This window comes from Wyeomyia smithii, chromosome 3, assembly GCF_029784165.1.
Source record: "Wyeomyia smithii strain HCP4-BCI-WySm-NY-G18 chromosome 3, ASM2978416v1, whole genome shotgun sequence".
NCBI classification, from domain to species: domain Eukaryota; kingdom Metazoa; phylum Arthropoda; class Insecta; order Diptera; family Culicidae; genus Wyeomyia; species Wyeomyia smithii.
This window is the reverse complement of record NC_073696.1, coordinates 67,356,242-67,372,470: the sequence shown is the minus strand read 5'-3', so window position 1 is coordinate 67,372,470 and position 16,229 is coordinate 67,356,242. Positions and strand designations below refer to the sequence as shown.

Sequence of the window (16,229 nt, the reverse complement as noted above, 5' to 3'; positions counted from 1 at the left end):
CAATTGGCTGGAGCACAGCAAGAATTGAAATATTTTCGATCAGCAGTGTTGATCACATTGTCATCAGAGGGATTGGTATTGATTCTTTGCAATAAAATGAATCAGCGAACATTATGTAACGCATAATCTATTTTACACTGCACTGATTGACGAATAAAAAATCATATCCAATGGATGGCGCATACTTTTTTCAGATGTCAAACGCAATGTTTTACTATGGAATTTGACGCACATGTAGAACTTTGTATTAAAAGCGCGTTTGCGCAAACGAGAAATTACAACTTCAAAATAACTTGTTTTCAACGTTTTTTACCGTATTGGTACTCGAGATGTATTTCGCAACTTCATTCTAAGAAGTTGACTTACTTTCACGAAGTTATGTAACACTTCATATAGTATCAGTAGGTTTGTTCTAGTAGCCTGTGCTACAGACACAGTCGTGCTCATTTTTTAGACACATACATCTACTCACAGACATACGATTAACAAATATCCACAAACTTTTCAAAATTCATCAGCTCAAACTAAATTAGATGATGTTGAGTCAATGATATAGAATTTTCGCATCTGTTAAAAGTAGTCCAAGTAGTAGTGGCTTGAGGATGTTCGTTAATATTAAGAATATAGCAGTTCAATAGTGTTTGTTCTATCATAGAATATTCGTGTTTGTTCTTTCATAGGATATTTGCAAAGACTACCTACACCGCTTGGTAGACTAAAGCTGTGTATTTAATATCTCACACTAGTCGGGATTTCAACGCTTCAGTTTACCGCGGAGTTCAAAACAACCATTAGTGCTTGGCAGAACACATGTGCAGAGAGTGAGAGTGGACAATATAAGTATGTAATTACACATCGACAACTTTGGTTTGCTTGGTTGTTATTATTTCGATTCACCCATCGACGCCTCGCTATCGACGCCGCTGTTGTTGTGCTACATAAACTCCAAATTGGGGTTGTCTTATCCGCATACATACTATTGTGCTGTGTACGAGTTCACTTTTCCCTCGGCTGCATTGGTGTTGCTTGGCTTAAGTAGTCGAACGGCGGCTCGCGCTTCAACATTTCGCAAAATTCTTTCAAACGTTTCGGTTCCCGTTGTTGGTAACAACAGTGGCAGCGGATTTGATTCAATTTTTATTGCCGAGCTTCTCCGGGAAGCCTTCTCGTTGCCTTTTAGCAGCAGCACACGGAGCGAGAGAGCCAGTCGCCACCAGGGTGGGAGTGAGAATCGAGACCAGTTTTCCACACCGCATCCTTCGCAAGTGAGTGCAAGAAAGAGAGCAGCAGCCTCAGCAGTTTAGTGGTTAAAAACTGTTGTTCAATTGTACGCCGTCGTTTAACTCAGTCGGACCTGCAGCAGCACCACGAGCAGAAGCCGTATCAGTGGCTTTCCACTTACTGTTTATTCAATGGGGAAAGATTATAGTTAGTCTTCTGATTTTCAATATTGAGTGCTTACAACGTTTTTAATTTCGTGCGATTCCTCTTGCCGGAGCGAAAAATTTCGAAAGGTGATAGCTGAAGGTGCGACTGAGAATTTTAAACCACACTCTCCCATCTAAAGTACGAGTGAATTTTATACCCTTGTTTTGTGTTATTATCTTTCTTCCAGGTGAAAACCAAAATCTGAAAGCACATGCATAGGAACGCTGTGATATAGAGTGGAAAAATCTACCTAAAATAAAACAAACTTTTAAAAGTGTTTGAAGGCGAGTGATTTCTGTTGTAATTTTTTGTAACATCACACTGCAGCAGCATCATCTGTGAAAGATGGCATTCAGAGTGGTTAGTTTATTGATTCGTCAAGAACTGTCCGCATTTGGCGGTAAAACAACAACGCGCATGATCAGTACTGGCACAGTACGATCAGCACGTATTTTGAAGGACTCTCCCAATGCACATCTCAACAAGACATTGCTTGATCGCTATCAGAATCTGAAGTACAACCCCAAATATGTGCAGGCAACTTATGTCTGGATTGATGGAACGGGAGAAAACGTTCGTCTGAAGGACCGAGTTGTAGACTTTGTTCCAAAAAAGCCGGAGGATTTACCAAACTGGCAGTATGATGGAAGCTCAACATATCAAGCACTAGGCAAAAATTCAGATATCAAACTGGTTCCACGAGCTCTCTATAAGGACCCGTTCAAGCCAGGAGACAACGATGTGATTGTTCTGTGTGACACGTACCAACCGGACGGTAAACCGACAGAATCGAACAAGCGTGCTGCTATGCAGGAGGCCTACAATAAGACCAAAGACTACGAGCCGTGGTTCGGTATTGAACAGGAGTACACATTCCTGGACATCGATGGCAGGCCGCTGGGTTGGCCTTCGGGTGGTTTTCCTGGACCACAAGGTCCGTACTACTGCGCTACCGGTGCTCAAAATGTAGTTGGTCGTGATATTGCTGAGGCTCACGCTCTTGCCTGCCTGTATGCAGGCATTGACTTCGCAGGAACCAATGCCGAAGTTATGCCAGCTCAATGGGAGTACCAAGTTGGACCCAATCTAGGCATGAAATGTGCAGATGACCTGTGGGTGTCTCGTTACATTCTGTGGAGAATTGCCGAAGACTACGGTGTAGTCGTTACGTTTGATCCTAAACCAATGGAGGGTAACTGGAACGGCGCAGGTGGCCATTGCAATTTCTCCACCAAGCAAATGCGGGCGGAAAATGGCATCGAAGCGATTAAGGCCGCTATTGAAAAACTTTCCCATCAACATGCCAAGCACATTAAAGCGTACGACCCCCGCGGAGGTAAGGACAACGAGCGTCGACTGGTGGGACGACTGGAGACCTCGTCTATTGATAAGTTCAGTTGGGGAGTTGCCGACCGCAGCACGAGTGTTCGTATCCCTCGTGGAGTAGCTGACGCCAAGAAGGGCTACCTCGAAGATAGACGTCCCAGCTCTAACTGTGATCCGTACAGCGTTTGCAATGCCATTCTTACCACGTGTTTGGTTGATTAAGTATTTTTTTCTTTCGCTTTAAAGCAACCTCAAAACACTCGACAAATATATCCACTCCTGTTAATTGCTGTTGTGTATTTATGTATAGTGTCAGATGAACAAAATGTGTTTAGGAACGGCATTTAGTTGACACTGGCAGCCAGAAAATATGTCGCATTTTTTGTAAACTTGTTTAAGAAGCTAACATTATTCTGCAACTTCGAATTTGGTGAATTCTAAAAAAGATGAAAATATTAACAGTGCCGAATAAACGAAGATGTGACCTGCAAAGAGAGAATTAAATAGAAGAGGGAACTTAGTGAAACCTACTCAAGTTGCAAACTAGCCAATTGTGTATACATATTAGTTTTCGTTCAGTTTAGGCGCGTTAAACAGAATGGATGATTTGAAGAGAACGCTTGTTGATAAGATTTTGTATACGAAAATCACAAAGATGCTTACTGTTACGTTTAGGGAAACTCTGTTGTCTCGCAGAAAGGACAAAGGCACCGTGTTATCGACTGACTTACATATTGTGTTTTACGTCAATTTAACACTTATAGAATAGCAAAAACCTCAGCGAGATGATCAATCATCGGATCGGACAAAATTTATTGGCACAATAACCTCTAGGGCGTAGTTTATTGTTGTTTGTTGTAGGACGACAGTGAAGAGAGTAAACTTAATAAAATTGGACTTTGAACCACTATTTTGATATTCCCGTGTAAACCAAAAAAAAAAAACAAAAACAATATCAACCACAATAACGTATCATCACAAAATGACTGTCCAGATTATTTTAGGACAATGCAACAATAAACAAAAGTTACTTAAATATTCATGTTTTTCTTTAATAACAAGAATTAATATCACAGAAATTAAGGAAGTATCATGCGAAGTTCGTTTTTTTTTCAATGCTTTTATGCTGCAAAATTCAAAGACTCACTCTTTACCTCTTGCAATCTCGTCCCGACGATTGCAATTCCTTCTTGTGAATTCTGTTGACGTCGACTTCAATACCTACGATGTGACGAGAGCAAAATCGTGGTCGGTGACCGGCTGCCGAGAGACCGCTGCATTTTGTACTATATCGCACGCAGAAAAATGTCGAGCGGTAGGCATACTACAAGTCAGCGCTTCAGCATTTATCAAGATGATTTTTGTTCGATTGAATCCCTCGTTGGAATTTGAAATTAAATTTTCTGTCCTTCAGGAGCATTATACAAATTTTGATTTCTGTCGCATTACCAACATTGTCATCAGTGTCTCGTTTACCAAAACTAACCAAGCAGCAAACCTGCCGCGCACGCGTATGTGTGCAATTTATCTTCCCACTGACCGGCAGTCCTTTTAAGGAAAAAACCTGTCGGCAATTGTTTATATATAATTTATCTAAAGACCTATAAACTATGCAAAAAATGTAGCCCTGAAGATGGTTGTGACAGCTCTAGTGTTCATCCAATGCCTGTTCATTGGACAAAGCTACATTAACACTTTCAGACTAATTTGCAGTAGTGGTACATATCTAGTATTAGGTACTTGTTTAAAATAAAATAATCTATTGATAAATCAAATATACCTGACATAATACTTAGCTTTTGATGAGGAGATCTGAGTGCCGAATAGTGATTAGATGTTGTTGAGCTGGTGAACCTGTTCACGTTCATTTATCAAATTCCTTGACATCTTCAATGACGCTTTGCCACCAAGTTCGGGATTTGGTCGTTTTAGTACAATAATGAAGAAATAAGAAAAAGTATATTAATAATTTTGACAATAACGAATTTCACTACTCGTATACTAAATACTACGACATACAACCAAATTTGCAATACAACTACATGGATATAACAAACCTGTAAAGGTGTTTTTCCCTTGTTCACTTCAGAGAAGAACTGAGCTCTGCGTGTGAGGAACATTCTCCAAAACTAGTATGCGTTTAGTATTGCCAGAAATTTCCACACATAGAAAATTGCCGAGATCAAAGTATGAAGGACTAATACAGAGGTATTTGATTCTGATCTGATTATGATTCATCCCTTAGCTCAAACCCATCACTCGAAAGCACGTGCGCTTAGGCTGCCAAAACACTCTAAGAAACCATGCTGCAAACCTGCTATCTGTCAAATGTCCCAATCTCATGGAAGTACAAAGATATTTTTGATGAAATACGTTGCAAGTTTAGAACTGCCAATAAAAACGCATGTTTTTAAATTAAAAACACGCGCGAGCGAATATTGCACATAAAACAGGAAACAAGAAAAAAAAACTTTTCCTCAAAACGCAACTCTCACGCAGCAGCTAGGCGACGGGTTGCTTTACTCGGAAGTGGAACAAGAACTCACCGTCCCATTCGTTACGCTGCGATCATATGATTTTTCGTTCCTGACTTTTTCAGCTGCTTTTGCAATAATTAAATCATCAACAAAAGTAAGCATGCATGCTACGAGCAAATCGACGCTATCCGGTGACAACACCAAGCCGGAACGGTTTGCGGATGACCGCGAGACGATACGCCTAGGTCACTATCACCAAGATCGTTGCGTTACACACTATAGAAGAATAGGTGGTTAAACTGTCACTTCACCTTTAAAGCCTTTTCGATTGCTTTCAAAATATTAGTTTATAACTGTCATCTTGAGCGGGGGCCTAGTGTGGTTGGTAACGTCTCCGCCATCCACGCTCGACGCCTGGGTTCGAATCCCACCGCCGACATAGGTGTCGATGGTTGTGAGGTGGCGTGATCCACTCACAACCAACCCAACTGGTCTAGATTCAATCCTAGCCGGCACCGGGAGATTTTCTGTGGCGAAAAATCTCTGGGATCACGCCTTCCATCGCATGAGGAAGTAAAGCCGTTGACGCCGGTCCGTTAATAAACGGGTCGTAAGTTAGGGTCCTGGGTGGAGTCGTCTCCCTGGGCGTCGGTGATTGGCACAACAACAGTGGCGGACCGACGGAAAATAAGCGAGAATAAAAAAAAAACTGTCATCTTGCTGAAAAAGTATTTTATTTTTTGATATATTCTACATTAAAAAGCTTGAAACGAATTATCGAACGATTTTGCCCTGAATTCCGCTACTCGAACATCACTCAGCCGCAACCACGACCAATGGCCAGCACAGATGAGTAGAATGAAAAATAAAACAAATTCGTGACGCTTTCGGCCGGCTTGATCTCAAAACAGAGAAAAAACGTGTATAGGTACCTACTATCCCAAACACTCTCCTCCGCATGATTGCGAGGAGAACCGCAGCTGGCTGAGCTGATTTCACCTCCTTGACCCCTCGATTCCATCCACTTGATTTCGTCGATATTAAGGTGGTATTGGTTGCTTTCTCTAGGCCTGTTTCCAGCATAAATTTCGGTACGCACTATTTAGCTTATTTATGTCCACAAAGGAACCAGCATTCATCAATAGTATTCATATAACGACTGCCATTTAAGGAGTACTGATTTTTTTGGAGTGTTAAACATACCATGCTCACATGTTGCGGAAGTGAAAACTGCAAGAACATGATGAATCATTAGTGTTCGGTTTAGTGATGAAGTTGTTAGAATTCTTTCCTACGTAATGTCTTATGCCATCCTAATCGGTTTACCGTGCCATTTTCATTAATAATCACACGTTGCATTCCTTCGACGGATTGCACCAAATTGGGTTTTCTTCGCTGACGTTTTATTGCTAGCAGTTTTCAGTGCATATCAAATCTAGTCGTCCGGTGATGATTGTATCAACACCAAAAATAGTTAGCAACTATTCCACGTGGAAATAACGCTTTACTTTAACATTATTCCGACACAACCATTTTAAAACAAAGAATTATGAGAACTAGCTGTTTCTGTGAATGTGAGAAATTTTTCTCATAGTTTTCAGTACCGTTTGCTTTCATGCACTTTGCCCATCAATTCGGTAATGTAGTCATTGATCTGTAGTCACTGAAGCTTGTGCAAATGCACGGCGTGGTTTCCGGCTCGGTAGCGGTACTAAAGCTAACGGATCGTAAACATTTATGGAATTCATTTAAACTGAAGCTTTTTGTAAGCAAACTTAGCTGAAAGTCGTAACAATTCAAAGCACCAACTTTACCTGAACAGTTTTTTACATAACCTACCATTAGGCATTAGGTAATACGAGCAGCAGCTGTCAAAAAACATGAATGCCCTATTATAACCAGATGGCAACATAGCTCAATTTGGATCCTAACAGCTAACTTATCTTTAATCAAATTGACTTTCAGTTTTTGCAGCTTGGCTCACATCACAATATATACGGTCACTTTTCGCTAGTACTAGTGACGCTTAGATATCGTAAACAACAACCGTTAGCTTTATTTTTAAAGCTAAAAAACCTTTTTTATATAGGCGTTTCCATGCCAGATAACCTATTATCGAATAACCACCATTTTTGATTTGAATAAACGTTGCACTCGTGTTTGGCTTAGTTATCAATTTCGTCATTTTTTTAAATAAATATTTTCTAATGATGTTAACTGATTAAAAAAATTATTCTTGATCAAAAAGCTCATAATGGTTTACTTCGTAATTTTTTTCGTTTACACAATTTTTTAAACTTCTATTATATAAGGAAAAATCAAGCTCCAATGATGCAGAATAATTTTAATAGTAATTTCAAGTTATAAAGCTCGTTTGAGATATTTTAAATATAAATTTGAAAATTTTCAGTTTTCTAAGAAAATACGCTTTTTAATGAATTATTCATGGTTCTCCAGCAGGAAACAATAGAGTATCAGTACGGTGAATGTATCACAATTTATTGAAGTTATGGATGGTGTTCACATTCACGAAGATTAATTTGCTTGAGTCGAATAATTCAAAAAACAGAGATAATTTCTAAATTAATCATGCAATGTTTTGCTACCAAAGGAATAATTATGTTATATAGACCGTACTGTTCAGTAAATTTCTGTTTGCTATTAGAAAACCTCAAATAACTCACAAAAAAGTGTATTTTCATAGAAAACTAAAAATTTCCTAACTCAAGTTTATAATATCTCGAAAACGGAAGCCTAAAGAGAATTTACTACCAAGAGCTTTATGATTTAAATTTGAACTTGATTTTCCTCAATATAATTCGCCATCTCGGTTTCCTCATGAAAAGTTTTGGAATAACGTCAAGTCCAAGAAAAAAAAAATCTTAGGAGAAAATTCAATCCTTTTATGATTTTATGTATAATTCAATGGTTATTTTCTAATTTTCTCAACTATAACTTGAAAACAAATGAATTTACGAAATAAATCATTATGAGCTTTTCTATTTAGAAAACTTTTATAATCATTGAACATCATTTGAATATAATAATTCCGAAAAATGTCGAAATTGACATTTTTTCTAAAACTTAAGCTTCAATAAAAAATTGTTTTTTTCATTCTTCCATCCTGGACTTTTTACCAAAAGTTTTGCCATATCTACAAAAAAAAAATAGAAAACGAATCAACTATTCTTTTTGTAAATCAAAAATTGGTGTTCATTTAAAAAAAATTTCGCACTAAAAAATTTTTTTTCAGCGTGTATAATTTTTTACAAGGTCACATTTGTTCCATACAATTCTCTCTTAGACAATTTTTCTGTACAATCAAAAGTTTCTGAGCTACAATTCTTTGAATCCTTTGCAATGATAACCTATGCCAAAATGCATACGCCCTTTCAAGAAATTAGTCTCGAGCATAAAAAATTGCTCCACCTGTAAAAAACACGTAGTTTGCTAAACCTAATCAAAATAATGGGAATTACAAATCACGAATTTAATGTATCTTTATTGTTATTTTATAATTATAATTTTTCTGAGTACTCAAAACATTAATTTTACATAAAAGACATAAATTCCTATTAGCCCAAACAAATTAAACAAGAATTTTCATGGATGAAATCTTTATTTTTCAACAATTTCCGTTGTCTGGAGAGTCTAAATTATATACATTTGGCGAATTGATCGAGACTGTTTGTAAATCTTTTCTTCTCACATTGAAAAATAAAGCATTTTCAGAGCAAAGATCAGATGGTAAAACTGATAACCTCGCGCATCGAGAGTTAAAAGAATGTTCGAAAATGCTGCTCTAAATGGAACAACGTGTCGTGGTACCGTCACTTTTAAGACACTAATTTCGATGTTGAGAGGTTGGTAAACGGCTTGTTGGCATAAAATAGACCCCAGTGTGGTCCATAGCATAATGCCCAGCAACTCCTATTCCTACCTTCACGTGGTACCGACTGGGATACGAGCAACCAAGGGAAGATCGGTGAACCGGTGGGAACTTGGTCGTATGCTGACAGGGAAGGGGGAGTTGTTCTCCTTGGAGAGCAGCTTGCCTGAGCGTCTGTTCCCCAGGTCAGGGGCGGCTCAAACAGCGACTGATCCGGAGCGGACGGCTGAACTATAAAATGTGGTGTCTCGCCAGCTACACCCAAGACGGAGGCCCCGTCGCGAGACTAGGCATCGCAGCCCTAGTAAGCAGCATGCTGAAAATAAACATACTACGAAGAATCCAGAGAATGATACGAATTGGAACAATCGGTATAGACCTAGGCAAACGAAAAAGGACAACGATTGGAAACTTGGTACTTGGAATGTTAGGACTCTACTCGAACCAGCACGCGCGGGCATCTTGGCCAGAGAACTACGGAAGGCAAAAGTGGAGGTAGCAGCCATACAAGATGTGCGTTGGCCTAAAACTGGAGAACGTGAATTCCGGGCGGTCGATCCGACCGCGGGCACTTCTTTCAAGTATCACATCTACTACAGTGGCGGCGATAGAGCGGTACGGGGTGTCGGTTTCATACTACTTGGAAACAAAATGAAGCGTGTCATTAGGTGGAGGCCTATTAATGACCGTCTATGCGTATTGAGGATCAAGGGCAGATTATTCAATTACAGCCTTATCAACGTGTACGCGCCGACAAACGATAAAACCGATGACGTAAAGGAGGAGTTCTATGAGCTCATCGAGAAAACGTATGGAGAGTGCCCACATCACGATATAAAAATCGTCATCGGAGATATGAACGCACAAGTCGGACGAAAGGAGTTCTTTCGTCCCGTTATTGGTAGGGAAAGCCTTCACTCTACCACCAACGACAACGGCTTGAGATTAGTGAACTTTGCCGCGGCCAGGGGAATGGCCATCTGTAGTACCCATTTTGCACGTCTGAATATTCGGAAGCACACCTGGAGACACCCCAATGGAGAGGCCTGCTCCCAGATCGACCACATGCTGATCGATGGCCGGCACTTTTCAGACGTCATAGATGTGCGGTCCTTTCGAGGGCCAATGTATTTAAATCGAGATAGGCGAGGAAGATACATCTGGACATCCAGAGGTTATCAGCGGAAGGAGTTGCTGCAGAGTATACTCGGAAAGTTGATAGACGGATCGGTGAACCAGCCGGAGTGGACCTGACCGAGCAGTGGAAGCACATCCATGATGCGGTCAGCGAAACAGCGCGAGAGGTGATAGGCATGATAACGGGAACCACGCGTAGTGGGTGGTTCGATGCTGAGTGCCTAGAGGTGACGGAGGAGAAGAATCGAGCCTACGCCAACACGTTAGTGGCAGCTAATCGTGTAATGCGTCAGATGCGGGAGAAATACCGGGAGGCAAGAGCTGCCGAAAAGAGGCTTCATCGCCGTAAGAAACGTAAGCACTACGATCGCGTCCTCGCGGAGGCGGAGAATTGCTTCACCAGGCACAACACGAGGAGCTTCTATAGAACGATCAACGGAATCAGGAACCGGACCGTGCCAGTACCTGCCATGTGCAATGACAGGGATGGGAACCTGATTACCGATAAATCGCAGGTGGCCAGGCGTTGGAAGCAACATTTTGAAGTGGTGTTGAACGGTGAGGAAGGGAGGAGAGTCGTCGAGGGGAACAGGATAGAAATTGGGGACGGACTAGCTGTGGACCCACCAACATTGGACAAGGTGAAGAATGCTTGCAAAGAGCTAAAGAACCACAAAGCCGCTGGGAAGGACGGCTTACCGGGCGAACTTTTCAAAGTTGGGAGCGAGCGGCTGTGTAGTGCAATTCACCAGATTATCCTAAGGGTATGGTCTGTGGAACAACTACCTACGGACTGGTTGGAAGGACTCATATGCCCTATCTACAAGAAGGGACATAGACTCGAGTGTAGTAATTATCGAGGCATAACCCTCCTCAATTCCGCTTACGAAATTCTCTCCCGTATCCTGTTCCAGCGATTGAGGCCGTTGCAGGAAGCCTTTGTTGGAGAATACCAATGCGGGTTTCGAGTAGGGCGATCTACAACGGACCAGGACCTTGAGACAGATCCTCGACAAGTTTCGAGAACACAACCTGCAGACACATCATCTGTTTATAGACTTTCGAGCGGCGTACGATACAGTGAAACGCAACGAGCTGTGGCAAATAATGCTAGAACATGGTTTCCCAACTAAACTGATTAAACTGATACGTGCGACGCTCGACGCTGACATCATGCGTCAGGACAGCGGGCGAATTTTCGGACGCGTTTGTGACGTTAGATGGTCTGAAGCAAGGTGACGGGCTCTCGAACTTGCTATTCAACATAGCTTTAGAAGGTGCAATACGAAGGGCAGGTGTGCAGAAGAGCGGCACCATCATCACTAAGTCTCACATGCTTCTGGGCTTTGCGGACGACATTGATGTAATTGGTGTTAACCGTAGAGCAGTTGAGGAGGCCTTTACGGCTCTCAAAAGGGAAGCTACGAGAATTGGACTCACCATAAACACTGCCAAAACGAAGTACATGTTGCTGGCAGAGATCGTTGTAGTTCTACGGGTGTTGATGCTGCGGTGGAGATGAATGGGGATACTTTCGAAGTGGTCGACGAATTTGTTTATCTTGGTACTCTCGTGACATGTGACAACGAGGTGAGCCGCGAGGTGAAGAGGCGGAAAGAAAAGCGTGCGGAACTTGGTGTGTAGAATGAACTTCACCTCGGAGCTCACTTCCTTCGCGGGAGATGTAAAATACGAAGTGCCCTGTCAGTCGCTGCCATCCAGGATGAAGTAAGTTCTTTCATCACCATCGCCACGTCATGATTCGTCGGGGAAATCAACTTATTCAGGCGCTGCCGCTGCGCCATTGTCTGCAGATCCAAGACCAGTGGACGGGACTGCTGATCGGTGACATGTATGTCCAATTTCGCCAGGCACTTTGTACTGTTTGGCCGTTTGCACCGACCTTTCGGCCAAGCACACGCAGCGATGTAGCCACTTCTTCCTCGGTCTTCCTCTTCTTGTCGCTCAAGGTAGTTGGCCGTCCGAAACCGAATTTGCTTTCGATGCTCTGATTGTTGCCCAATAGTGTCAAGGTGTTGTAGATACCGAAACGGGCGTATCCGTCGTCCACAAAGTACCGCACGATGTCCGTTTCGACACGGCGAATGATGATGGATCGTTTCGTCAGAGCGTGTGATATTAAACCCATGAAAAGCGGCAATTTTCGTCTATTTTTTTAATGCAAATGTGCAACTAAAATCTCGCTATTTGTCAATAGATGGCGACAGCATTAGGTGCTGATCGAATTTGACATATCGCCCGTATACAACAGCTTGTTTTCGCCTGTTAACAACAGCTCCAGCGGGTAGGGTTTTCTCTATCGCCTCGTGACGGGTGATGAAAAATGGATTAATTGCCGCAATCCATAGAAAAAGTCATTCTACATCGTCGGTTTTCCCGAATAAGTATACATACTTCGAAGGTCATACTGTGTGTTTGGTCGCACAATGGTCCAAAAATGCAGAAATGGGGACTTAATTCGAGAGCACTTTTCACCTTCTTTCTGCCCTAAGTATTTACAGAACAATTGTATGTATGAATGACCCACATAATCTCAAATAAGTTTGGATTTATTTGGCAAAGTTGTAGAAGATATAGAAGTATGAATCTTTGCTGAACAATCAAAATTTCTATCTCCATTGGGTACAAAGTTATAAAGTATGTTATATGGAAGTTACTTAAAATTTTGTTTTTTGATTTTGTCGTTGATTATTTGACAATTGTGAAATAAAGTTAGATCCACTTAATATTTGTTCGCAGCTACTTCTTACTTTGGCGCCTCTAGCGGCGGTTACGAGAAAACAATGACAGCACAGTGATGAGGAAGGTTTGTTTACATAATGGTGAAAGTTTTACCAAATTCGAGTAAGCGTATCAAAAGTTTTCGACGATGGAACGTGAAAGACGTGAGAAAATTTTGCACACTCACGTTGAAAATCCGACGAGGCCAGGTGCAAAAATCGCAAAGTGCCTCAAATTCCCCGAATCAACCGTAAACGGTGTGCCTGAACGATTTAATGACACTATAACGCTGAATCGCGCTGATTACAGTAACCGCAGAAGTGGAAGGATTGACAAACAACTACGATTGAACGTCTGCAGAGCAGTTCGGACGAACCCTGAAATTACCCTGCGCGATTTGGTTAAGGAGTTCTCGGCACCGTACAGCACAATTCGACGAATCTATTGGCGTGAAAGCCTGTGGTCGTTCCACGCCAGCAAGCATCCCAACAGGACCCTCGAGCAGAATCTCGTTGCAAAACGCCGCACTAGGGTGTATGAGCAAGTCTTGACCAAATTCGACGGCTGCATTTTAATGGACGATGAAACATATGTAAATATGGATTTCGCACAGTTCCCAGTACGAAATAAATGGTGAAAGAAAATGGCGGATCGAGTTGACAGTTCCACTGTGCAGAAGATGGTAGGCGGTATAAAGTGAAAAGTGCGTGAATTCATCCGAAACTCAGACGAATAATCTTTTCTGTATTTTCCCTTTGAAGGTCAATAAATTAGCTGCAAAATATTTCAAGATTTTTCTACATGATTTTTGATGAAGATATGTCCCATTTTTTGCAACTAAATAATAGATGGATCAAGCTTTATGGGTTATTACACGAAAAATCGATAAATCGATAAAATCGACCTCAATAGTAAAAGTTAGAATATTAGTATGGCAATTCAAGGATCATAAACATCTTAATTCTTTTCAAATCAGCGGAACAATTGTATTGAGGTATAGAGAGATAGTATTGAATGATAACATGTGTTCTAAACTACCATCTGTCTATCACATCGAACGACACAACTAATTAAACAGTCTGGCATATCCAAACATGGAACATGCTTCCAACTGTTTATAAAACCGCATGTTCGCCATCAGGCTCTATCTTGAAACCAAATAAAAAAGTAGGAGGGTGGTATTCAAGACACGACCGCATGACGTTGGACTACGGTGTTCTTATATTCCATTAAAACAAATAATAGAGAGAATTGCAACTCTAGTATTTGCTGCAATTTTATCTAACAGTGCATTTCTGAATGCTGAGACGTTAAAACGTTATAAATAATAATATATACTAAAAGAATGGATATTTTTTATTTAATCGCTGTCATTTCATACATATTCGAATCAACCCTTTGTTTGCTGCACTACCAAGACAATCATTTAATTGAGCGAATTGGTAAAATTTTCCTATCTAAGCAAAAAGCAAACTTTACGAAACTATCTGAAATTGGAGCCCAGAACGATTCAACCGAAAATTTTAAATTTGAAAATTGTTTGACATTTAATCGATAAAACTCATGCTAGGTTAGTTCCAGCCCAGCATATAACTTCATGTATTTGAAAAAAAAAAAACGTTTGGTTCAATAACTCAATATAGCAAGAGCTCAATCACACGTTTTTCGGTAGTTGTTATCAAGGTTTGGGCGAGTGACAGGAAAATATCTTAACTTCTTCAGTTGTGATTTAGAGCATTTCTAATTGTTTTGTTATTTTTCACGATAGCGACAAATTTGTTTCTTTCTCTGTGTGCGAGAAACAAAATCAAAACCGCGCACCGAGAAACAAAAACGAAAATTTAATGAATGCTCATTGAGAAAACTTGCAACTCTTTTTACCAATAATTTATGATACTCAAAAGAACCCGTTTTGATCTAAATCAAATTTCTAGTAAATAAGTGTTGATCATTCATAGGTAGTAATTTTTCCTCGATGAATAAAGACTGGCTGAAGAAGTTAAAATCGCTGCTGAAAAATCAAATTCACAACTGTGTTCGTTAAGACGTTTTAATATTTTCAATGACAATAATAATCTTCGATAAACACCCGCTATAGTTATTCACACACATGCTATAACTATCTAAACACGCGTTAAAACTATTCATACACACGCTGTAGCTATAGCTATCCATACACACGCTATTCCTTTCCATACATCCGATACAACTATCTATACACACGCATAAGCTATCCAACCATGTGCTATTACTATCCATACATACGCTATAACTAATCATTACACACGCAGCAGCTATCCACACACAAGCTATAACTATCCGTACACACGCTGAAGATATACACGCAATAGCCATAATATGCTACACATGCTAGTGTCTTACACACGCTATAGCTAGCCATACACACGCAACAGCGCCATCCCTATCATCGCAAATGTCATAGCAATACAGATGCACATACGCTATATGTGCACACTGCACACACACTAAATGGAGGTAGCTTTCCTAGTGGCGGTGCTGGCTCGTGCAGTTTCTGGCTGTTTTCATCCAACGATATCTGAATTGGATTACCGCTGGTGGGGTCCAACTCAGATCGAAGGAGAACCGAACTGAATTAAGAAATGCAGCTTCCCACTACCTCCGCCGCTGCTGCCTGATACCACCGCTGCAGCTCAGTTTGGCCGCTGGAATCAGCCACCGCTGCTGATTATACAAGACCGGCCTGGTGGCTTTTCACTTGTTAACTGATGACTGCTATGAGACGACACAGGCTATTATATAGCCCAAAGCAAAAATCCATCCGCGAGCAAACAAGAAGCGAGCTTGTGATTGGTTGAATGTGCACGACTTTTAACACAACTTTTAACTAGTTTAGTATCGAAAACATATTTCAATTATTATATGACAATCTTGCGCAATATTTCCCCTATAAATCAAGCCATTGGTGTTTAGAATCTGTTCAGTGGTAATGATAAAAGAAGCATTTTAAAACGGTGTTGAAACACCTGTTGCAGCTACCGAAAGCTAGCTCGTTATTGGTTGAAAGCTGTGAGACTGTTTACAAAGTCAGATCGGTTGTATCCGTTAGTGTCGACTGTGCTTGTGAAGAGAGGTGGTGATTGGTTGCTCGGTATGATTTAGACAATCGATGTGATTTATCAATTTTTCAATAGTGTATCTCGAACAATAGGTTATTTTTGTTACATAAATTCAACCGTAAAAGAATTTCT

The 16,229-nt window shown here is 40.8% G+C and overlaps 1 protein-coding gene across 3 annotated transcripts; it reads left to right on the top strand.

Moving 5' to 3' along the window:
* Window positions 1–1,012: 1,012 nt before the first annotated feature.
* LOC129729479 (glutamine synthetase 1, mitochondrial-like) lies at window positions 1,013–3,790 on the top strand. 3 transcript variants are annotated; one of them, XM_055688074.1, is made up of 2 exons: window positions 1,013–1,265; window positions 1,616–3,790. In XM_055688074.1, exon 2 carries the CDS (start codon window positions 1,774–1,776, stop codon window positions 2,974–2,976), a length of 1,203 nt encoding a protein of 400 aa, XP_055544049.1. In that variant the 5' UTR covers window positions 1,013–1,265; window positions 1,616–1,773; the 3' UTR covers window positions 2,977–3,790. The 3 variants fall into 3 exon arrangements, with proteins under 3 accessions (XP_055544049.1, XP_055544050.1, XP_055544048.1); XM_055688075.1 differs by lacking the exon at window positions 1,013–1,265 and adding an exon at window positions 1,307–1,514; XM_055688073.1 differs by lacking the exon at window positions 1,013–1,265 and adding an exon at window positions 1,307–1,527.
* The last annotated feature ends 12,439 nt before the right edge of the window (window positions 3,791–16,229 follow it).

Bases quoted from the DNA above. Each gene is read 5' to 3' on its own strand.
- LOC129729479 (XM_055688074.1), top strand. From the start codon at position 1,774: ATGGCATTCAGAGTGGTTAGTTTATTGATTCGTCAAGAACTGTCCGCA.